This window comes from Salmo trutta, chromosome 23 (assembly GCF_901001165.1).
Source record: "Salmo trutta chromosome 23, fSalTru1.1, whole genome shotgun sequence".
In the NCBI taxonomy this organism is placed as follows: domain Eukaryota; kingdom Metazoa; phylum Chordata; class Actinopteri; order Salmoniformes; family Salmonidae; genus Salmo; species Salmo trutta.
In genome coordinates this window covers 7,613,072-7,638,124 of record NC_042979.1, presented here as the reverse complement: position 1 = coordinate 7,638,124, position 25,053 = coordinate 7,613,072, and the positions used below count along the sequence as shown (strand labels likewise).

The following is a 25,053-nucleotide window of genomic DNA, read 5'->3' as shown; positions in this document are numbered from 1 at the left end:
GAAAAAATATAGGATGCCAGAGAGATATGTATACTGTAGCTAAAGTAATTCTACGTGTATGTTGTGCGGTATTGTAAACACATCGTTCGTGGCAGGTGTGTGCTTGTTTTTCTATAACCTGTTTTAGAGAAACGTAATCATCGAAAATTGTAAGAGCTTTCATTGTCTGTTTATATGTAAGAACGGCCCATGTTCTGAATTCTGTCGCTGTACATTTCAAAAGTGCTGAATAAATAGTTATATTGACTACGTCCGTCGTCTCTCGCTCATGAATGTCTTAATCGAAATTACGGATTGCCTCTTATCCGCTTTTTGTCCCCTTATGCCATAGTTTGTACATCTCAATTGTCAGTAGAAACCACATTTGTTTAAGCAAGTCAGACGTATCAGCTATGTTTTTTTAAAAGGTTGTAAATGAGGCTGAATGAACTGTAGCAGTGTTGGGACTGCTGTTGGGACTCTGCTGTTGGGATAGCTTTATGTAGGCCCGAACAGTTTGTGGGTACCGTTTGTCACCGTTATAGTGCAATTCATGTATTGTTTAGTGTTGTGTTGTTGCTTTGCTGGCATGCATCCCACATTTTCTTGGTTTGCCCAACCAAGATTTACATGCTAAAATCGCCACTGACTGTATGTTGTTGTCAGTCATGTTAATTATTTCCTAATTGTGCATAATTACTATATGTTGCACATTATAACATTTTGTTCGGGAAAGCCAACCAATCTCAAAAAATAGAAAAATTGCTAAAAGTGGAAGTCGCTTGCCATGTCGAGGCTTGGCACATCCTTCTAGATTACACAATACACAAACATTACTGATCATACTACAAGCTCTATCCTCTGACCCACGTCAATCCGTGTCATCCTGGGGCCTAGGTGGTGGGGCTGTGGTCACACAGCCCTGAGTCTGGGAAAGGAAAAGAGGAAAACCTTTATAATCAGGAAAGTGGAACCATGACTCTGTAGAAGAGCAGGAAGAGAGCATTCAGGACAACATGTGCCCTCTTGTGTTCTCTGTAGTAGGATTATTAGATATCTGATTGACATGTTTGAACACAGAATTAGGAATTTGAATAGTAATTTAATAGGATGTGTTTGAAGCTGAAATAGCAGAAACAATATCTTGTGACAAGCAAAGAGGAGGCTGTTGTGGAAATTCTTACACTCAAAGTCAATCTTAAATGAATCATTGTTTATTGTCAGGGTGCTGGAGAGGTTCCAACAAACTTAATGTACTATAGTGAACGTCTGTCAGAAGCTCTGCTGGGGCAGTCCCAGCAGTTGTTTTATACACAGCTGTACACAGACAAGTTATATTTGCATGATTTAGCATAATTAATTAATCATTACCGTTTTGTTTCATTAATGTGACCGACCAATACTGGTTCATAACATGTGAAAGACCAACACCTCACAAGGCTTCTTCTCTCTAAGCGAAGACCTTGAAAATGAGATATCTTTCATTCTCAAAACAAGGACTGGGCGTACTGCCAAATTGCAGATACTGATAAGTGAGAATTTGTTCAATCAGTCACTCGCATGAACACAGAAATTGGTTTGTGAAACAGCACATAGAACACAAAAATGAGTTATAAGAAAAGCACATGTATAAAATGTCCATAACATGTCACAATGCTTTTAAAAAGCCAGACAAGCAGAAAGTAGGCCTTTGGACAATACCTCTAGTAGTCATCAGCATCTATCACAAATGTGTGATGATGAGAGTATTCAAATACTAGGGGCCCTGTTATCAATGTGTTGTTGTTCATCTTGCCATACAAATTAGCTTTATGAGTTACTTAGTTACTCTACTTGGTGATAAGATCACATCTTATCTTAATGATTTTACAGCAATGCATGTCTGTTCCAAATCGAACTTTATTTATAGCTCAAATTTATTACAGGGGATGCATTTCAAAGTGCTTTACAAATAAAATAATAGGTGGGAAAATGAAAAACACAATACGTTTTCTAAATGAGACAAATGAAATTAGTAAAACAATATTAAAATAACAGTGGACATAAGAGACTAATGCATTCAAATAGAAAATAAATAATATATATATAGAATGGGATAAAATATATAAAACAGATAGTATGACTAAAAGCACCCTAAGTAAAAGCACGGCTAAAAGAGTGTCTTAATATCTTTCTTAAAAATGACAAAGGTATCAGGGTCTGTGGATGGGGAACAGATTATTGGGTAAGAACATTACAACCTAAATAGCATAGCAAAGCCTGCTTTTCTCCGTGAGTCATTTCGCTTTAGACAAGACATTGTCAATTCTACCGATATCATGAAGAAGAATCAGAAAAGACCAGTTCAGACCAGTTCTGCCATTACAATCACACCCATAAAAACAGTATAGGGGTATTGATCAGGCGATGTCATTGTTATCAATATCACTATTACTTGATGACATACATTGTCATACCACTTGAAATGGGCCTGAATATAATGTGTCTCTTGTCCCCTCTTTTGTTTGTTCTTGTTTCAACTGTGTGCTCCACCAGTGATTCAAATACAGTGGAACATAATCTATCATTCATGTGAATGGACTTGGTGTCCTATGGAGCCACATATGAGAGTGAATGGGAGACTTTGTGGGTGCATCTTGAATGGGGAGCTGTTTTAGTTAACAAAAGTTGATCTTAAGGGAGTGGTTGATGCTTACTTTGTACGTGTGAAGCGGTTAGCATAAGTATCAGCTTTCTCCTGCATACGAAAACAGGTATATCAAACGGTTGTTGCTCTGCCCCTATAAGCTGTAATGAATGACTTTACTGGAAGTGAACATCGAGCTAAACGAACCAAGTTGTACTATTCGAATAAGGTGTTCATTTTTACTTGTTACAAATTTGTGACTTTCTCAGCAGTGTGTGTCAGATAGAACAGAATGTCCTACAACTCCTCTCTCTACCGTGAGGCATAGAAGTCTCTACAACACTAGGCTGTTGTCTCCACATTAGCATGCACTGCCTTTAATCAACAAACAAACACTAGCTGTAGATAAAAAGCAGTACAGAGGAAACAGACCCAGCTGTACTTTTCTCTCTTCCTGGTGTTTTCCCTCCCTTTCAGGGACAAACTCAGTCATTTCAGAGCTCTAGTCTTCCTCAATATCTTATTACTCTTAGTGGCTGTTGCTCTGCGCTCCACACATAAGGCTCCAGTTAGAAATCGACTGTATATCGACTGTAGCTCAGAATATTAGATTACAGTTAAATAGTCACATTTACAGGGTTGCAGATGTAATTACATTGTACCATGAAAATCTTAAGCTCCGAGCTCCAACAACGCAGATAGTGAAAAATAAATTAAAATAGATATAATGAAAATAGATCGTCATAATATATACTAGGGTATATATATCCTGTGTCTATAACAGTGTTGTAAACACATAGACATGCCAGCAGTAAGCACAAACTGACTTATGTGCTACACAGCAAAAATTGGAGTGTTGAAATTTCAGGGTTAAACATTTCCGAGTTGATTTTCACTCCCAGAGTGTAATTTTAACACATTCTGATTTAAATGGTGTTCAGTGTTGGAGTTATTTGACAGAGTTGATCCGGTCAGTGTTAACCCAACTCCGCAGAGATGTAATTAAGCTCCGCCCATGCATTTCACTTCGTCGGTTGGAGACAGAGGAGACAAGTCGGCGCCATTTTCTCCCTCCCATGCAGTACTACACGGTAAGTGCAATTAACTCAAACTTACTGAAACAATTATAAATTGATGCGGAGAATTTCAGTATGAACAATGAAACATCTACAGAGAATATATGCCTAACAAAACCGTGTTTGTTGCCAGGTCTGAGCAGCAAATTTGTCCTGGTGATTAGCTAGCTAGAAGTGTATGGTAAGCTAGCTAACAGTTTGTTACTTAAACCGTCTCCAACTTTATCAATGATGATTTATTGAAAGGAAAAACAAAGCGTTATGTTTTTTTACTGTATAAAATCTTGTTTGAGGCTGGAGCTAACGTCTTTTCCCCCCCTTCACTTTGAACATCAAAGGGGCCGCAAACAACACGTCCCAACATGCAGACGGTGTTTCACCTGTTGTCTGTGTGACCAGCGTACACTGTATTTGGTGACCCATCAGATTCTATGACCTGCAGTGTTGGAAAAAGTACTCAGATCATTTACTTAATTAAAAGTATATAAGTATTACCAGTTAATTGTAATTGAAATTACTAAATTAAAGCTAAAGTACAAAATTAGCAGAAAATCGGGCTGTGACTGATATTAAACATTTATTAAACATTTAAGTGCTTCATTAAATACTGATGAGTCAATGCATAAGCAGCATTTTAATATCTCATTCACAGCGCGATTTTCTGAAAATTAGTACTTTTTCCAACAGTGCATGTCACAGAATCTGATGGGTCACCAAAAATGGTGTAACACTGTCGACTTAGCTTTAATCTTTATCGTTCTTCCTTTAAATGTTTATTTACTTTGTCAAACTTCCTTGCATGTCTCAGTCAAAATGCTGGTCCAGGTGAAGTACAGCCAACAGCAGAAATATGTGAAGCTGGATGAGGATGAAGGACGGTTTGACTTTATGCAATTCCATGAAAACGGTTAGCATGGCTTAGGAAAAAGGTTTTAAACCACACCCATGTTCTTTTAAAAACTCATTGTGCAAGCTCCTTAATGTTGTCGATTCTGATTTTCTTTACATGCCTTTATCAGACTCTTTTATACGGTAAATGGGGTTAAATTGCTAATCATTTTCAGTTCTGTAATGTGTGCTTCATAGAGTGTAAAGTATTAATATACACCAAAACAGTCAAGAAGAAAAGCCAATCATCAATTTGGACTTAAGAGGGAATGGGTTATGTGAGGGAAAATGCTCTAGGTCTATTTAAGGGTTATACAGTGTGTATTCAACGTGAAGAGTTATTGGCTGTGAGGCAAGAAACAGTGCTGACTTCAAAGGCACATTCAGTTTGACCTTACTATCTTTTCCAGCCATCGAGAGATTTTGCCACCTGATGCAAAAGTTATATACAAGGATGCAACAGGGACAGAAGTTGATGCAGAAATATTCAGCGACCTCGTTGGACAAGGCAATGTGGTGCTGACACTATTCTCAGATCAGGGTGAGATATCAAGGCAGGTATAATAAAGAACTTTACACCTTACATAATATAATTATTTGCATTTTTTCTATTCCTTTAGAATTCTCTGATTTCTCCTTGTCTTCTGCTTCTGAGACGTCTGACTCAAGCTTCAGCTCAAGTGCATCAACTATAATCCTAGATGATGTCCCTAGCAAGAGACAAAGAATTGAGGATACACATGATGCTGTGTCTGCTGAACAGGTTTCTTAATGCTTTCACATTTTTTCACTCTGAGTCTCTAGAAAAGCTATTTATCACCATGTTTTGTATTGTAATGTTTTTGTTTTTTATTAGTTGATTGAAGCTGTGCTAAGAGGCAAGTCTGGGGGTGAAGAAGTACTACAGGAGTACCAAACAACAGAAACCCTAACAGATGCTGCAAGAAGAAAAATGGTTAACATCCTGGTGGCTCACATGATTGACAATCATGGGTATGTTTGTTTCACATTGTTTTTATTTGTACCAGATAACTGCATGGCCATTGCATAAATGTACTAATTTAATATCTCCTCTCAGGCACCGCCCCACTAAAGCAATCAGAGAAGATTATGCGCGTGGGATAGTGATGTTGTTTCCTTCCCTCAAGGATCCATACTCCAAGAAGGGCTATGTAATAGGCATTATTATTGTTAACTCTTTCATGTCATGTTGTGACACAAAACTGTGTGGATGACATTGATATTTGAATTCCGTGAGATTTCTCATGAGCCTGGTATGACAACGCATTTCTTTTTCTTTTTTTCCATTTCAGGAACACTTCTATGATGCTGCAAGCAGCACAGGATACATTTCTTGGCGTCTGAAAACAGTCCAGAGGAAGACTCGTCGAGGATCTGCACTGCCACCAAATAGCCCAATTGACTTTTCTCCAGGGGGCCCAAATTTCCAAAGGACTGTTAATGTTGAAAGGCAGCTTGATGGTGATGCTTGCCAAGAGGCCATGTCTTTGCTCAACCATACCACAGACAATTCCCTGATTTTTCCAGAAAATGAGAGAGACCTTTCAGCACCGTCAGAAGCTCGTTAATGACCCAGGCAGAAGTGTTGATATCCTCTCCAGCTTCCCAAGATTCCTGGATACAAAAGGATTGGTAAGTTTGGGATGAGATGTTTAGAATGGCTTGAAATTTGAAAGTATTTCCTGAAGTAGTAGTAGTAGTAGTTTAATATCTTCTTTCTTAAAGGTGGACCAAGACTTCACTCTCCTATTTGATGGCGACACATCCTCCAGGCTTCTTCAGAAATGGGATTTGTTCTTCAAGCCAAATGTCATAAAAGAGGCTAAGCGGCTCACCTCAACACCAGAGTTGCGTCGCTTGGTGCAGTCAGCAGAAAGTCCCCCAGGAAGGGATCTTGATGAGCCAACAAGTGAGTTTAAAAAAAAAAAAGTTTAATAAATTTGCTATTTTTGCAGTTAAATTATAACTGCAATAATATTTCATTTGTTTATTCTGTGTATCTCTGAACGTTGATCTGATTTTTGGGATAAATGTGACTAATAGATGAATGACTTTTTAAAACGTTCTCATAATGCCTCCCTGTTCTCATTCAAACTTTAAAAGTATTACATTTGAAGAGTTCAGTTAATTCTTGTGACTCTTTGTCCTCAGCCTACGACCAAGAAATGGCTTCCCTGTTGTTGCTGTTACATCTCCTTCCACCACCTCCAGGGGGACTGAAGTCTCCAAAAATTAGTGCATGTGATGCAGTTGAGAGACTTGTCTTTCATAAGGTAATTATATTATTAACGTGATTATAATAATTTGTCACGTCACCTTCTTAGCCACATATGTTAGTGAGGGTTGTTAAAAAGTGGATGGAATTGTAATTAAGTCTTCATTCCCATCTTGCACTAGCCAATGAAAAGCTGTTTGAATAATCACTTCTATAATGTAGTTTTCTCTGGCTGCACATTATTCTTGTCTAATTTTCAGTTTTCTGATCTCAACCCTAGTCATGCTGCAGTTTGGAGGAGCATCTCCGCAACCAGCAGGATCGGCAGCCGTACCTCCTCGCTGTTGGGCGTCAGAAGAGCAAGATTGAGAGCTTCTACATCACAATGGATAAGCGTCTCATCCCATGCAAGGCAAACCGTTTAATTCATTGAAGTATTTCCATGTTTGTAATAACTATTCATTTGATATCATGCATGCTGTTCTTGAGGGTGTGGTTCAGTATGAGATCAAATTGCTTTTTGGATATCTCACGCAACACTATGTCAGAACAGGACTTGCTTTCCAGGATTTATTGTTTTGATTATGGATTTTTAGAATGAAAAAATCGTCCTAACAAAGATTATTTTGGAGAGTGTTGGCATTGGTTTGAATTCTATTCAGACATTGTGTCTTGTGAAAAACATCCCACTGTTTGACATTATTCCTGCAGGAAACAAAAACTGGAATTTGTTACTGTTGTTACTTCAAATAATGAACATAGTTTTTTCACCTTCTCTCACTCTAGGTATGACAATATATTTAAAGCATTTGATTGTTGACCACCACAAACTACTTAAGCACTTGTATCCACATAGAAACTTGATACCTAAGCATCATTTTATGATCCATTACCCATCTTCTATAAGGAAAATTGGCCCCTTATTATATACGTGGTGTATGAGGTTTGAGGCCAAACACAAGCTGTTTAAAGATTGTTTTAAAAATTTCAAAAACATAACCAAATCGCTTGCTAAAAAGCATCAGATGGCCATTGCTTATCACTGGGAAACCTTCACCCTCAAACAAAATGAGTATGGGCCAATTAAATATTTTCTCTTCAGAGATGAGAATGTCGTCAACAATGAAATGCTTGAAACGATCTTGTCAAAAGACGTTTTCTCAACTAGTTGGGTTAAAGTTGATGGTGTAGAATATAAAGCTGGACTAGTTATTTGCAGTGCAATGGAAGAAGACATGCCAGTCTTTTGTCAAATCAGTGATGTACTTTTGGTTGAAGATCACATTTTTTTTTTGTTGACAATCATCATGCATTCAGAGTATTACGAAGTGTGGAAAGATGTCTACTAAAAATGTCTGAGCTTAAATTTCATAAACCATTTGATATTCAAAGCTCATACAATGTTTCAGATGAAAGTATGTACATTATACCTTCATTCACAATGTTTTAATTCAACTGACTGCAAGGGAGAAGGCACAAATAAATGTTTTTGACAATGATTGTTTATTGTGATTCATTATTATTATTATAAGTGTATATATTTAATGAAATAATATTGAATAAATTAACAATTCATTTTAACATTTTTTCAGTGTAGATAATTGACACTTTAGGGAGTGAAGTTAACACTACCCAAATAGTTAATAAAAATTAACACTACCCAAATAGTTAATAAAAATTAACTCGGAGCAGTGTTAGTTGTCTAATCTCTTAGTGTTACTTTAACTCTGTTTTGCGAGTTAAAGGAACTCTGGCAGAGTGTTAAATGTTTAACTATTTTGAAAGTGTTAATTTAACTCTGGAGAGTGTGGACCTATATAAACCCTCAAAAAGTGTTGAAATCAACTCTGTGGGAGTTAATTCAACACTGGACTTATTGCTGTGTAGTAAAGCTTAAAATAAACTTAATGCTGAGTGACAAATGTCTCTTCACATACTGTTGATCAGAAACTCCTGTAGTAAGTATGTAGGCCGTACAAGGTTTTAAATTACTGTACGGTCTGTTCTTCACTTCAGCCTGGCATGTATTTACATTAGGACCAGCTAGACATACCAAATACAGTACACAGAAACGTCACTAACAATTACATTTTAAATGAATTTCCTGCATTTTAAAGGCCCAATGCAGATGTTATCTATAAATCTAATCATTTCTGGGTAATAATAAAAGATGCCCTATGCAGAAATAGCTCTGGCCATTTCCTGGTTGTTAAAATTCAGCTCACAGTTCGCCTAATTTCAGTTTGTGACAAAACAAGTATAGCGTAGAGAATCATTGTTTCATCTAAACCTGTGAAATATACATTCCATAACCAAAAATATATTTTTTGCTTTTTGAAGCTGGTGTTCAAAACCGAAATTAAAAGACGCAAAAACTAAAGTTAACGGAAAGCGTAGAAATAGCTCACACAGAACAGAGCTACCACTTCTTAGACATACTTTCAATGAGAATGACCATTTCTGTGAATTAGGCACGGTCGCCCCAAAAAGTTACATATTACAGCCTTACTGTAACGGTTTTCCATTAAAGTGGTCATAGAGAAACAGTTTTTAGCAAAAACCTATTTGTCGCTAGGACTATCTTGGAGTGGTCTGAGTGGCGAGGGGGAAGGGCACCAAAGAGTAGCTCAATCCACCAGAGATGAAGGACCTAATGGGGAGGAATATGTATTCTAACCTGAAAACGAGCTGTTACTGGAAGAGAGGTTTGGAACTGGTCTGTTAACTGATACTGCAACTTCTCATGCAAAACATGCTTATTAAAACATCCTGTGTTGATTGTATTTTTAACCAGCAGCCATTGGGAAATAACAGCTGAAAGGATTTTATACTGAATTTTTACTGCACTTGGCCTTTAACAAGGTTTGCCATTACTCATGGCCTCTGGAAGGCTTGTAGAAAACATAGTAAAAGATGGTGTAGCGGTCTTAAGGACAATATAGGAAATACAATGGGTGTGACAATGTTTAAAAATACAATCTGCCTCAAAGCATGTTTTGGTCAAACGATTTGGTTGGCTTGCCACTTTATATACAAAAGATTAAAAACTTGTAAGTGAAAACAAATATCTTATACCAATCTGTCCTTGTAAGCTTTTATCCATAAGGCCCAGGCACAAAAGCCTTTGTAAGGCTTGTCTGAGCCAGAACTGCCAATTAGGGGCAAGAGTCCATGTTGTTTCTGTAGGGTGAAGCAGCTTGATGTACAAGTACACCCACTGGATAGGGTCACCCCCCCCCCCCCAAAATGCATCTTAATGCCTAGTAGAGGCATCAGTTCTCATTCACTACTGTGCATCAAACCCCACAACCATTAAAGGTGCTACACAGGATCTTTAGAATTTGCCAATTTTCTGAGGTCCATAATATCTGCAGTAATAGCAGAATAAATCAAAATTCCTGACCTGCCAGTGTTGTGATTAGTCTAATGATTTCGCCTGCCAGAATGGCATCTGTCAAAAATGGGAAAGTGGTTTTGGCTGTGTTATGTAGTGGCTATTGGGTCAAGACACCCTGTCACTTCCTGGTGGCCAAAATTCACTGGTCACTCAATTTCATTTTGTGAAAAATAAACAAGCACTGAAGTGTACCACCCAACAAAAATCACTGAAATAGTAAAACAAAATAAATAGTTCAAGAGTCTCAAGCAGGAGTGCCATGTTACAGGGAAGTGGGATGCAGGGGAGATTTGTTTTGAACACAACCTAGTGCTGTTGAAATTCACCTAGCTTCCACATGACATGTTTGTGTTTGAGAGTCAGTCTTCATCGACGGTCATAATAGCTGCTAGAGAGTGCCAACGTTGAAAAATTAGCACTACATCATAAGAGAATCTAGTCGATTAGGACCACAAAGCAATTTAAAAAGTTTATTTTGTTCACATGTACAAAACAGGTGTAAAAGCAGAACTAGGAACGTACACAGGTCACACCTGTAACATTCACTTCACACAGGCATACACACAAAATAAAGTATAAAACAAATTCCCTAAATGTGATTCTTTAAAACCCAAGCAGCAGGTTCTCATGCACCTTTCACAGATTTAGTTAAGCAGCACTGTAATCCTGACCCTTTAGCCAGAACTTTCAAACATTCCTAAAACTAAGGTCTAGTGTACTAGAACACTAGACTAGTGGGTAGCTGGCTGCCGTAGCGATGCCACAGTGGTTCATCTTGTCTTTAGCAATGTAGATGTAGCCTTTGTCTCCCCACTTCTCGCTCCAGCTGAGGAAAAGACAAAACATGTTAGTCCCACAGTCCTAATTAGTAGGAAGTTATAGAGATTTACTGCTGCTTTAGAGAAATGTATGACTTAGACCATAGTATCAGGACAAGACCAACACCGTATCCAAATAAAGGCAATGTAGAGAGACACATTCCCCGATGAGGAAATTAACCAATCCCGTAGTGGTGACGTAACAAATAAAAAACATCCTAGGAAGATACTATGTACTGTACCTGTTCTTGACAATCCAGAATTTCTTGCCATCTACATCCTCTCCTTCGAAACCGTATCCCACCACCAGAACGCCATGGTCGAGCTGCTCACTGCTGCACTCCTTCTCATAGTAGATGCCTACAGGGAGAGGACATAGTTAAATTAGTGGGCTAAGATGCTGGGTTAACCTCAGTATGTAAAACCTCCTGATCTCAACGCTAAAGGTAGTGTGTAGCTATTTACTAGAGGGAAAAATTGAAATATTGGAAACAATTTACTTCAAAGATGATCCTATTTGTAAATCTTAGCTACAGTGTGAAAAGGACAGACCAGTACAGATCACTGCTACCCAAAAATAGGAGGTAGGGAATCCAATCCTTGCAAATATTCTAACACATAGTTTAAGTTGCACCGCTAATTGCTACTCACCAGACTGGTAGAACTGGAAGGAGTCGTGGCTGCCATCGATGGCGACAGAGACGGGGCCGACAGACACCACAGCACTCATCAGAGCGTGCTCCTTGCCACTGGGGATGTCCACGAAGCCGGTTTCATTGACAGCACTGAACTCTGGTCGGTAGTGGCAAAGATCATCCTGAGTTACCAGAGAAGAACAATGGCCATGATTAGTAAAAAAAAAAAATTAAAACTCCAATTATTCAAGCAAGTCAGTCATCCTTGGAGACTAAAATCCCACTGTAATGAAGTGGAAAATGTAATTTATATTTCTAAGTTGAAAATCATTCAAAAAAACCCCAAAAAACAGTTAGTTCTACAGCAAACTGCATTAACAGGGACCAGGCTAAAAGAACAGGGCCTTACTTTTAATAAATGCATCTTCATACGCTATTATATTTGAATTCAGACTAATAGAACACAGTACCTTGCCCACATAGGGGTATGATGCCTCTGTGTCCAGGCCACCGTTGTCCTTTACATACTGGAACGCCCGGTCCATGAGACCTCCATTACAGCCCTCGTTGCCCTGGGGTCTGGAGCAGTCCACCAGGTTCTGTTCACTCAGAGACACCAGATTGCCAGTCTTCCTGAATAGCTGACCCTCTATGGCCCCGGTGGAACTGAACGCCCAGCAAGACCCACATGAGCCCTGGAGGAAAGATTGTTAAACATCTTGTTAGTATTGCATGTCAGAACACACTGACACGTGCATATTAAGCCAGTGTATGTAAGTAATAACTAGAAGTCGACTGATTATGATTTTTCAACGCCGATACGAGACCAAAAGCCTATACCAATTAACCGGCCAATTTTTTGTAATATTTCTTTATAATAATAACGACAATTACAACAATACTGAATGAACACTTATTTTAACTTAATGTAATACATCAATAAAATCAATTTGGCCTCAAATAAATAATGAAACATGTTCAATTTGGTTTAAATAATGCAAAAACAAAGTTGGAGAAGAAAGTAAAAGTGCAATATGTGCCATGTAAGAAAGCTAACATTTTAAGTTCCTTGCACAGAACATATGAAAGCTGGTGGTTCCTTTTAACATGAGTCATCAATATTCCCAGGTAAGAAGTTTTAGGTTGTAGTTATAGGACTATTTCTCTATACGATTTGTATTTCATATACCTTTGACTATTGGATGTTCTTATAGGCACTTTAGTATTGCCAGTGTAACAGTATAGCTTCCGTCCCCCCTCCTCGCTCCTACCCGGGCTCGAACCAGGGACACATCGACAACAGCCACCCTCGAAGCAGCGTTACCCATGTAGAGCAAGGGGAACAACTACTCCAAGTCTCAGAGCGAGTGACGTTTGAAACGCTATTAGCGTGCACCTGGCTAACTAGCTAGCCATTTCACATCAGTTACACCAGCCTAATCTTGGGAGTTGATAGGCTTGAAGGCAAGGCTTGAAGGCAAGGCTTGAAGGCAATGCTTGAAGGCAATGCTTGAAGGCAATGCTTGAAGGCAATGCTTGAAGGCAATGCTTGAAGGCAATGCTTGAAGGCAATGCTTGAAGGCAATGCTTGAAGGCAATGCTTGAAGGCAATGCTTGAAGGCAATGCTTGAAGGCAATGCTTGAAGGCAATGCTTGAAGGCAATGCTTGAAGGCAATGCTTGAAGGCAATGCTTGAAGGCAATGCTTGAAGGCAATGCTTGAAGGCAATGCTTGAAGGCAATGCTTGAAGGCAATGCTTGAAGCACAGCGAAGAGCTGCTGGCAAAAGGCACGAAAGTGCTGTTTGAATGAATACTTACGAGCCTTATGCTGCCCACCACCGCTCAGTCAGATTGCTCTATCAAATCATAGACTTAATTATAATATAATAAACACCGAAATAAGAGCCTTAGGTCATTAATATGGTCGAATCCGGAAACTAACATCTCGAAAACAAAACGTTTTTCATTTCAGTGAAATACAGAACCGTTCTGTATTTTATCTAACGGGTGGCATCCCAAGTCTAAATATTCCTGTCACATTGCACAACCTTCAATGTTATGTCATAATTACGTAAAATTCTGGCAAATTAGTTCGCAGCAAACCAGGCGGCCCCAACTGTTGCATATACCCCGACTCTGCATGCAATGAACGCAAGAGAAGTGACAATTTCACCCGGTTAATATTGCCTGCTAACATAGATTTCTTTTAGCTAAATATGCAGGTTTAAAAATATATACTTCTGTGTATTGATTTTAAGAAAGGCATTGATGTTTATGGTTAGGTACAGTCGTGCAACGATTGTGCTTTTGTTAAATCATCCCCCGTTTGGCGAAGTCAGCTGTCTTTGTTAGGAAGAAATAGTCTTCACAGTTCGCAATGAGCCAGGCGGCCCGAACTGCTGCATATACACTGACTGTTGCAAGAGAAGTGACACATTTTCCCTAGTTAAAAGAAATTCATGTTAGCAGGCAATATTAACTAAATATGCAGGTTTAAAAATATATACTTCTGTATTGATTTTAAGAAAGGCATTGATGTTCATGGTTAGGTACACGTTAGAGCAACCTGTGCCTAAGCGATTATATGCAACACAGGACAGGCTAGATCAACTAGTAATATCAACCATGTGTAGTTAACTAGTGATTATGATTGATTTTCATAAGATAAGTTTAATGCTAGCTAGCACCTTACCTTGGCTTCTTACTGCATTCGTGTAACAGGCAGGCTCCTCGTGGAGTGCAATGTAAAGCAGGTGGTTAGAGCATTGGACTAGTTAACCGTAAGGTTGCAAGGTTCTGCCCCTGAACAAGGCAGTTAAACCACTGCTCCCAGGCCTTCAATGAAAATGTGATTTATCGGCCAACCTCTAGTAATAAACCACTTGCATACACAATTTGCCACACTGTAAATTACAGGCATGTCATAGGTAAGCATGCAAACAAGCCAGACATTTCCCTGGATGCAAGAAATCACGAAAGTCTGCATTACGCGACACAGCAGTGTGTGGATGAGTCATGACTCGAGTGATTGAGGTCTCACCTGGTCCTTGATGGGAGTGACGTAGCCCTTCTCTCTCCAGTCCACAGCTTTAGGGGCCTGCAGGTAACTGGGTTCCATGAACAGAGAGCCCTTGTACTTCCTCTCAGTCGTCTGCTTGTAGCCGTTCAGCTGCCTGAACTCTTCATTGGTCTAGGGAGGAAGAAATCCAGAAAAACATGAAGTGTAGTGTCTCCCTGGCCAGATGTGTTTAATAACTTACTGACTGTAACATGTAGGTTTAATGTCTTTAAACGTTTTTTTTTTTAAGTTATGCATTGAACGAGAAACATGGTGCGTTAAAAAGTGAACACTTCTGTTCCCTTCTCAGATCACTGTTCCTTCAGAACCTGATAGTGGAAGAAACCTAACCTGTTAGTGAATACATTCCTGCTTTAGTTGTCAATGCTGACACCTGTGTCGGTTTTCAAAGTGCCTGTGAAGCATTTCATACTTTAGGTGCTGTAGCCAATGCAGGGGCGGCAGGTAGCCTAGCGGTTACAGTGTTGGGCCAGTAACCGAAAGGTTGCTAAATCGAATCCCTGAGCTGACAAGATAAAAATCTGTCGTTCTACCCCTGAACAAGGCAGTTAAGCCACTGTTCCAAGGCCTTCATTGTAAATAAGAATTTGTTCTTAACTGACTTGCCTAGTTAAATAAAGGCTAAATAATAAAATAATCATGTCAACAAAAAGATTCAGCATGGGACAAGACTTCTGAAATGTACCTCCTGCACCACTATTAAAATGTCTCAGCAATGGAGCTTGACTTGGGCAGGAGCTCACCAGAATTGGCACCTCAATCTGTCTAGTGCTTGAGTTCCTGCACCTCAGAATATTAGCTGAAAGTACTGCAGATTTCCTGCACCTTAACATAAACAGTACTGGCACTCAGAATGAGTACCGGCGCCCATTTAGTCCAAGTCAAGCACTGCTCAGCAAGGTAGATCTTCATACCATGTCACCGAAGTGGTTCATGCCCAGAAGGTAGGAGTGTTTTCCCATAGAGTGGTCCAGGTTGTGCATCTCAATCTTCTTCAGGTTCTTCTCCCAAACCATCCTCCTCCAGCCCTCCTCCCTCTGTAACAATGAGTGAAAAAGTCAGAAAATACACAATCCATGCAATAATGTTATACGGAGTTAATTGTAATTTACAGCTACATGTATACAAAATGCACCAATTAGAGGCACTCGTTGGGAGCTACTGAGGGGTTCCTATGAGGATGTTCTCCCCTACTTGTGCTTAAACACCCACCTCATGGTAGTTCTTGCTGTGCCAGTTCTTCCACAAGTGCCAGTGGCCCTCCAACTGAGAGTCAAACATAGGGGCCGCATACACAGCACTCATACAGAGCACCAACACTGCCAAGTAGAGGGACGTCATGGTCAGACAACTGAAGGGAGAGAGGAGAGCCATCAGTCAGCATTGTATTCAGTGTAAAGAATCTATACGTTATTAAATGTTGAAACAATAGAGCTTCAACGTTATAGCCACTACCAGAGGAAAAAAAAAAACAAGAGTCTGGGCAGCACCTACTACTGAAGAGTTGAGCTACAGCTAGCCATTTGGTCTCCCACCCAGGGTTTTAACCAAGCCCTGCTTAGCTTTGATATGTCACTGACTACTACCAATGTGGTACAGTGAGAAGTCTCTTAAGATTCACTGATGCTAGCAGAGTCATTCCAAAGGATAGGTTTTACAGAAACAATGAAATGACACCCTACTCTACATGTCAATGACACTATTCAGGCATATAGGATTTGTGAAGGCATCAGGAGCTATTGTTTCAAGTCAACCCAGGGGTCAACTAAAAAGAGACATACACCTAGTTTCAAGTTTTGGTTGATTTCAAAAGTAATCTTAAATTAAGTCATGTGTTGGAGTCACATCTCCCTCAACAAATATCCAAGTTAAAGAATAGGACTAAATCCAACTTCAGACCTATTCTTTAACTTTGTTTGTCACGGCTGTCGTATAGATTAGACCAAGGCGCAGCGGGTTGCGTGCTCATCATCATATTTTATTAAACACGTGAACATGGAAAAACAAGAAAATAGAGAAACCCCGACAGGAACCAGTTGCAGGCTATAACTACAAGCGGTGCAAAAACTACCCACAATACTACAGGTGAAAACAAGCTCCCTAAATATGACTCAAATCAGGAACAACAATGTACAGCTGTTCCTAATTGAGAGCCACACCAGGCCAACAAAGAATTACAACTAGAACAGCCCCTAGAAATACAAAACACAAGAACATACCCAACACCCCAGAACACATAAATCAAATAACCCCTCTACAATACATACACCAATAATCCCCAAAAACACTCACAAAATATCCCTCTTATCTAAACATGTACACAAAACAAATACCCTCTGCCACATCCTAACCAAGCTACAATAACAAATAGACCCCTACACTGGTCAGGACGTGACAAACTTTTGGTTGAGCTGGAGCTGTGAAGCAAACAATATGTAGACAAGCTAAAATTAACACCAGACTAAATCAGTGGCACAAAATAAACAAATCCTTTAAATGTTGATAATTGGTTGCATTGACAACTAAACATTTATATTATTTGTGCAATACAGCAAATAGCCTAAATTATGGCTCTTAAACTATTGTAACAGTATTTATTCAACTAAAATGAGTAAACATATCCAGTGCCACATTTGAGATTAGTCACTATAAAATGTCTCATTTCCAAATCATATCAAAGTTTGTATTCGGTGCATGTGACAACAGGTGTAGACTTTAGTGAAATGCTTACTTACAGGCTCTAACCAACAGGGCAAAAAAGGTGACAACACTGAACTAATTCATCATGCATTCAAAATAGCGTGCCAAGGTCGTAGGTCTGGAGATACTCACAATAGCTATAATAATCTACACATTCTCAAAATGGCATTGATCACTGGCACTAAATTACGTAGTTAAAACCTCTTGATACAATCCCGATAACGGGATTGGTTGGACAACAACCAGTGAGATAGCACGGCGCGAATTCACGTATTATACGGCATTTTAAAGATACTCTACTCGTTAATCCAATTGTCCGATTTCAAAAAGGCTTTACGGTGTAAGCAAAACATTAGATTATTTTAGCATAGCACCTCAGCAAAAAAAAAAAAAAGTTTTCCAAGCACGATAGCCATCACAAAACCCGATATACAGCTAAAATTAAGCACTAACCTTTGACAATCTTCATCAGATGACACTCCTAGGACATGTTAGACAATACATGCCTTTTTGTTTGATCAAGTTTATATTTATATCCAAAAACCCAATTTTTACATTGGCACATGACATTCAGAAAATGTTCTCCCAATAACTTTCGGTGAATAGGCACATTTAATTTACAGAAGAACTCATAAACGTTGATAAACATTTATAACAATTATTTAAAGAATTAGAGATGATCTACTCATTTATGCAACCACTGTCAGATTTCAAAATAACTTTACGGAAAAAACATTGTTCAATATTCTGAGTACTATACAGTTAGCCTACAACCACGGAGTCGACAAATCTCTAACAATACGTTCGAAATATTTACTTACCTTTGCTGATCTTCGGTGGAATGCACTCGGATGGGCACCCACTTCCACAATAAATGTTAATTTGTTCTGCAAAGTCCATCATTTATGTCCAAATACGTCCGTTTTGTTGACCCATCCAAAACACAGTACAATGCTGTGTGGCGTGGACGCAAACCCATAGTCAAAGTGTTCAAAGTTCCATTACCGTTTGTAGAAACACGTCAAACGATGTTTACAATCAATCCTTTAGGGTATTTTTTTACGTAAAATTGCGATAATTTTACAACCGGGCAATAGGTATTTGTTCCAGAAGAATTTTTTTTTTAAAAACACGACAAACTCACGTGCATCATAAGACACCTCTCCTCAGACTGGCCAATGCTTGACTGAGTCATAATCAATTTGTAAGTCGCTCTGGATAAGAGCGTCTGCTAAATGACTTAAATGTAAATGTAATAATTATCTGCCCGGTAACAGCTGAAACCAGTTCCTAAAGATTGTTGACAGCCAATGGAAGAGTTAGGATTTACGTTGCACCTACTATGTCACTGTAGTTAAGGGATTCAAAACAAAAAATACATTTCTAATTTCTTCCACTTCCTGATTCAATTTCTCAGGTTTTTTGCCTGCCATATGAGTTCTGTTATACACAGACACCATTCAAACAGTTTTAGAAGCTTCAGTGTTTTCTATCCAAATCTACTAATATGCATATTCTATTTTCTGGGCCAGAATAGTAACCTGTTTAAATTGGGTACGTTTTTCATCCGGCCATGAAAATACTGCCCCCTAGCGGTTATTAATGAAATCTCAACACCACTTAAGGTCATGTGGTTGTGCTATTAGATGAAGCACAGTAATTCAATTGTTTGTTTTTATATGTTTGTGTAATGGTTAAAAGCGCAGTGTAAACACATTTAGATGATTATTAATCCAAAAATCTAAAAAAAAAAATCCATGGAATTTGGGTTGTACTTTGACGGTTGAAAGCGGTGATAACACATCGTGGAATCAAACGCCAGTCTCCTTTTAAATTGCTGAAATTCTCATTAGGCAACACCTCATCCAAATATTAGCCACATTTATACATTAAATTTTTTTACTGTTTTCCCCTATATCGTAACAACGTATAAAAACGACAACACTGGAGACATTTCGTATGTGAGAACTGGGTTCTAGCCCAACAGTAAGTTCAACTGAAGGAAAAAACAAATTATATGGAACGTTACTATCGCTATAAAAAATATCAAGTAATGCTTTTCCAAATGATAAAGTAATGTTGATATCCACCGAGATATTCAAGGGAATGTTTAGTAACAGCCGGCAGCAATAACATCAGAAACTGTATCCTAACGCTGTTAGGCATTGTTGTATCAACCGAAGAGCAAATGCCCCTGGTAAACGGCCATAACCCAAGAAGACCGACCTAACACTGTACAAACATAATAGAGCTAGGGTAATACTTACTTTTTCCGTCAATTTGCAGTAACAGTGTGTTGATTTATGCTGTTGTTGTGTAGACCATGCCTACTAAACACAACACTTTATACAGCCAGCTATATGTCGTGATAGTAAGAAAGGCTTGTGATTGGCTAAAAGGACCTCGATATCACACAGTGTATTTTGGGATTGGCTGAAATAGGAATTAGAAAATCTCAGGTCCCGCCCCCAAGTAAATATCCCAGCATGTGATTCCTGCCCAATTGACCGTCTTATCCTTCAGCTGAACTTGATGAAACATCTTCAGAAGTCGATTAGATTACTGGGAAACAAAGGGTCAAATTATACATTGTAACGGTCGAATCAGTTTCTCTTAACATTCTTTCATATTCGGTTACTTTGTAACAGTTCTCTCATCATGTGCGGGCACCGAGGAGAGGAGAACACGACACGCTGCTGCTCATACAGAAATGACAAAGAAATTGTCAGTAAAAAAAAGGCAAGACATGTTCACTGCACAAGGATGACATGAATTTAGCTAGAAAGTGATAAATACCTTGACATCATTCTTTGACTCAGCAGTAGGTTACTTACCTGATACACATCTTCGTGTTAGTTTGGGGTTTTAGGCTGTGTTTCTGTATAAGCACTTTGTGACAACTGCTGATGTAAAAAGGATCTTGAATATACATTTGATTTAGGGCCCTGGGCATATTTTTTTTACTCAAAAACTACATTAGGCCTGAAAATACAGGTGTAAAATTAAATAATCAATAGGTTGATGTCCTTACTTTATAAGTAGAAAAATGGATGTAGCAACTGCAGATTGCCCCTTTAATGCTAAAATACATGAGATTGTCTGCATTCTTTATACTGATTAATTATTGTGTGATAGCCTGCTGTGTCAAGACAGCATTCTAATTTGCTTGTAAATAATCATTCCAATTTCATTTGAAAGGGGGAGGTGTATTACAAGCTGTTCAGTTTTCTACCTCTTCTGCACATTCTCTTTTTGTTTTCCTTTTAAACTTCGATCATATTGTTTTGTATTTTTTGGAGCTCATACAGATTAAATGGCAAAGCATTTATGTACCTATTTCAATTATTAAACCCACTAGATTAAAACCCACAGAAACACACTAATCAACACATTGTTTCTGATCAATACCTATTGTGTAATGTTGCTTTTTCCTTGTCAGTGATAGGAAATACTGCCTGTCAACCAGACACAATCACACAGGAAGAAGGGGAGGGATGGATTCTCTTCTTGTGCAGCTGCTGAATCTACATGTAGATATGTAGTTACTGGTAGGACTACTTGATTGGTATTAGTGTGTCTACAGAAACACAGGGAAATCACACACATTCCTAAGGAGTTTCTCCCTCTAAATACAATCAGTATAGATTTCATTATCCCAATTACAGTGCTTTGCAGTATAATGCAGTCAAGAAGTAGTGTTGATTGATTACATTGGAACTAATCTCATTCCCAGACACTTACCCCCAAATGCGTAAAATGTCTGGTGGACCAACGCCTCAAACTTTGCCTTCGTTAGCCAATACAGAAACACTCGGCCTACCTACTTCCCACCCATCATCACTACAACAAATTATCACTCTGACAATTGTGGAATTACCTGTAGTGGGATGTTCAGGTCAAGTTTCTCTCATCCACCAAGAAACCCCAGTCACTCTTTACCTATTTCTATATTTACTTTGACAACTGACCTGTGACAGATTGCAAGATGGCGCCGTGATAGCAAGATGGCACCGACAGAGATGGTCTACTTGCTTCAAGTCCTTAGGAAACTATGCAGTAGTTCGTTTTTTTATGTATTATTTCTTACATTGTTAGCCCTGAAAATCGTAAGTTTTATTCGATACAGCCGGGAATAACTATTGGATATAAGAGCGACACCAACATACCAACATAATGACCAGGAATACAACTTTCCTGAAGCGGATCCTTTGTTCGGACCGCCACCTTGGACATTGGATCTTATCCCAGAGGCCGATCCAAAACAACGTCATTGCCGCAGGAGAGGCAGACGGAGCGGCCTCCTGGTCAGACTTAGAAGGCGAGCACACCATCCACCGCTTCTGAGCATATTACTTGCCATTGTACAGTCTTTAGACAACAAGGTGGATGAAATTAGGGCACGAGTTGCCTTCCAGCGAGACATCAGATATTGTAACATTCTCTGTTTCACGGAAACATGGCTCACTAGGATTATGTTGTCAAAGTCAGTACAGCCACCGGGTTTCTTCATGCGTCACGCCGACAGAAACAAACATCTCTCTTGTAAGAAGAAGGGTGGGGGTGTATGCCTCATGATTAACGACTCATGGTGTAATCATAACATAATATAGGAACAAGTCGTTTTGTTCACCTGACCTAGAATTCCTTACAATCAAATGCTGACCGCATTTTCTCCCAAGAGAATTCTCTCTTCAATTATAGTCACAGCCGTGTATATCCCCGCCAAAGCAGATACCTCGACGGCCCAGAAAGAACTTCACTGGACTCTATGTAAACTGGAAACCATATATCCTGAGGCTGCATTTATAGTAGCTGGGGATTTTAACAAAGCTAATTTGAGAACAAGGCTACCTAAAGTCTACCAACACATTGATTATAGTACCCGCTCGAGCCAAACACTGGACCACTGCTACTCTAACTTCCGCGATGCATACAAGGCCCTCCCCCACCCTCCCTTTGGCAAATCTGACCATGACTCCATCTTGTTGCTCCCCTCCTATAGGCAGAAACTAAAACAGGAATTGCCCGTGCTTAGGTCTATCCAACACTGGTCTGACCAATCAGATTCTACACTTCAAGATCGCTTCGGTCACGTGGACTGGGGCTATGTTCCGGGTAGCCTCAGGCAATCACATCAACATATACGCTGACTCGGTGAGTGAGTTTATTAGGAAGTGCATTGGAGATGCTGTACCCACTGTGACTATTAAAACCTTCCCTAACCAGAAACTGTGGATTGATGGCAGCATTCGCTCAAAACTGAAAGCGCGAACCACCGCATTTAATCATGGCAAGGCGACTGGAAACAAACAGTGTATTTATTCCCTCAGCAAGGCAATGAAACAAGCAAAGTGTCAGTGTAGAGACAAAGTAGATTCGCAATTCAACGGCTCAAACATGAGACATACAGTGGGGAGAACAAGTATTTAATACACTGCCGATTTTGCAGGTTTTTCTACTTACAAAGCATGTAGAGGTCTGTCATTTTTATCATAGGTACACTTCAACTGTGAGAGACAGAATCTAAAACAAAAATCCAGAAAATCACATTGTATGATTTTTAAGTAATTAATTAGCATTTTATTGCATGACATAAGTATTTGATCACCTACCAACCAGTAAGAATTCCGGCTCTCACAGACCTGTTAGTTTTTCTTTAAGAAGCCCTCCTGTTCTCCACTCATTACCTGTATTAACTGCACCTGTTTGAACTCGTTACCTGTATAAAAGACACCTGTCCACACACTCAATCAAACAGACTTCAACCTCTCCACAATGGCCAAGACTAGAGAGCTGTGTAAGGACATCAGGGATAAAATTGTAGACCTGCACAAGGCTGGGATGGGCTACAGGACAATAGGCAAGCAGCTTGGTGAGAAGGCAACAACTGTTGGCGCAATTATTAGAAAATGGAAGAAGTTCAAGATGACGGTCAATCATCCTCGGTCTAGGGCTCCATGCAAGATCAGCCCAGAACTACACGGCAGGACCTGGTCAATGACCTGAAGAGAACTGGGACCACAGTCTCAAAGAAAACCATTAGTAACACACTACGCCGTCATGGATTAAAATCCTGCAGCGCACGCAAGGTCCCCCTGCTCAAGCCAGTGCATGTCCAGGCCCGTCTGAAGTTTGCCAATGACCATCTGGATGATCCAGAGGAGGAATGGGAGAAGGTCATGTGGTCTGATGAGACAAATAGAGCTTTTTGGTTTAAACTCCACTCGCCGTGTTTGGAGGAAGAAGGATGAGTACAACCCCAAGAACACCATCCCAACCGTGAAGCATGGAGGTTGAAACATAATTCTTTGGGGATGCTTTTCTGCAAAGTGGACAGACGACTGCACCGTATTGAGGGGAGGATGGATGGGGCCATGTATCGCGAGATCTTGGCCAACAACCTCCTTCCCTCAGTAAGAGCATTGAAGATGGGTCGACAATGACCCAAAACACACAGCCAGGACAACTAAGGTGTGGCTCCGTAAGAAGCATCTCAAGGTCCTGGAGTGGCCTAGCCAGTCTCCAGACCTGAACCCAATAGAAAATCTTTGTAGCTGAAAGTCCGTATTGCCCAGCGACAGCCCCGAAACCTGAAGGATCTGGAGAAGGTCTGTATGGAGGAGTGGGCCAAAATCCCTGCTGCAGTGTGTGCAAACCTGGTCAAGAACTACAGGAAACGTATGATCTCTGTAATTGCAAACAAAGGTTTCTGTACCAAATATTAAGTTCTGCTTTTCTGATGTATCAAATACTTGTCATGCAATAAAATGCAAATTAATTACTTAAAAATCATACAATGTGATTTTCTGGATTTTTGTTTTAGATTCCATCTCTCACAGTAGAAGTGTACCTATGATAAAAATTACAGACCTCTACATGCTTTGTAAGTAGGAAACACTGCTGATTGCAGGTTATCAAATACTTGTTCTCCCCACTGTATGTACCAAGGTCTACAGACATTAACGGATAGCAAAAAGGAAAACCAGCCCGGTCGCTGACATCAACGTCTTGCTCCCAGACAAATTAAACAACTTCTTTGCGTGCTTTGAGGACAATACAGTGCCACTGACACGGCCCTCTTCCAAAGACTGTGTGCTCTCCTTCTCTGTGGCCTACGTGAATAAAACATTTAAACGTCTTAACCCTCGCAAGGCTGCAGGACCAGACGGCAACCCTAGCCGAGTCCTCAGTGCATGCGCAGAACAGCTGGCTGGTGTGTTTACGGACATATTCAATCAATCTCTATCCATATCTGCTGTCTCCACATGCTTCAAGATGGCAACCATTGTTTCTGTTCCCAAGAAAGCTAAGGTAACTGAACTAAATGACTATCGCCCCGCAGCACACACTTCCGTCATCATGAAGTGCTTTGAGAGACTAATCAAGGATCATAATACCTCCACCCTACCTGATACCCTAAACCCACTCCAATTTGCTTACCGCTCCAATGGGTTCACGGACGATGCAATCGGCTGCACACTGCCCTATCCCATCTGGACAAGAGGAATACCTACAGTTGAAGTCAGAAGTTTACATACACCTTAGCCAAGAACATTTAAACTCAGTTTTTCACAATTCCTGAAATTTAATCCTAGTAAAAATTCCCTGTTTTAGGTCA

General features: G+C 39.6%; 2 protein-coding genes across 12 annotated transcripts; one reads left to right on the top strand and one right to left on the bottom strand.

Moving 5' to 3' along the window:
- The first annotated feature begins 3,448 nt into the window (after positions 1-3,448).
- LOC115159197 (uncharacterized) lies at positions 3,449-8,304 on the top strand. 11 transcript variants are annotated; one of them, XR_003868863.1, is made up of 10 exons: positions 3,449-3,696; positions 3,815-3,862; positions 4,490-4,588; positions 5,190-5,332; positions 5,426-5,562; positions 5,648-5,741; positions 5,883-6,222; positions 6,316-6,499; positions 6,742-6,863; positions 7,086-8,304. XR_003868863.1 is itself a non-coding variant. In XM_029708675.1 (5 exons), the coding sequence occupies exons 1-5, from the start codon at positions 4,372-4,374 to the stop codon at positions 6,156-6,158; spliced, it is 867 nt and encodes a 288-aa protein (XP_029564535.1). In that variant the 5' UTR covers positions 4,197-4,371; the 3' UTR covers positions 6,159-6,224. The 11 variants fall into 11 exon arrangements, 1 of the variants encoding a protein (XP_029564535.1); XR_003868862.1 differs by lacking the exon at positions 3,815-3,862 and having other exon boundaries at positions 3,450-3,696; XR_003868867.1 differs by lacking the exon at positions 4,490-4,588 and having other exon boundaries at positions 3,450-3,696.
- Positions 8,305-10,658: 2,354 nt separating this feature from the next.
- On the bottom strand, positions 10,659-19,805 carry LOC115159196 (cathepsin L1). Its single transcript, XM_029708674.1, has 8 exons — positions 19,703-19,805; positions 15,948-16,086; positions 15,650-15,772; positions 14,697-14,846; positions 12,126-12,350; positions 11,672-11,837; positions 11,263-11,380; positions 10,659-11,028 (listed from the first exon to the last, which is right to left on the bottom strand). Exons 2-8 carry the CDS (start codon positions 16,074-16,076, stop codon positions 10,929-10,931), a joined length of 1,011 nt encoding a protein of 336 aa, XP_029564534.1. The 5' UTR covers positions 16,077-16,086; positions 19,703-19,805; the 3' UTR covers positions 10,659-10,928.
- Between the last annotated feature and the right edge of the window lie 5,248 nt (positions 19,806-25,053).

Coding starts and splice junctions, on each gene's coding strand:
- LOC115159197 (XM_029708675.1), top strand. CDS start 4,372: ATGTCACAGAATCTGATGGGTCACCAAAAATGGTGTAACACTGTCGAC. Junction 4,589..5,189: donor TATGCAATTCCATGAAAACG/GTTAGCATGGCT, acceptor CTATTCCTTTAG/AATTCTCTGATTTCTCCTTG. Junction 5,333..5,425: donor ATGCTGTGTCTGCTGAACAG/GTTTCTTAATGC, acceptor GTTTTTTATTAG/TTGATTGAAGCTGTGCTAAG.
- LOC115159196 (XM_029708674.1), bottom strand. CDS start 16,076: ATGACGTCCCTCTACTTGGCAGTGTTGGTGCTCTGTATGAGTGCTGTG. Junction 12,351..14,696: donor TCACTCCCATCAAGGACCAG/GTGAGACCTCAA, acceptor TCTTTCCTCCAG/GGCTCATGTGGGTCTTGCTG. Junction 11,838..12,125: donor CATACCCCTATGTGGGCAAG/GTACTGTGTTCT, acceptor CTGGTAACTCAG/GATGATCTTTGCCACTACCG.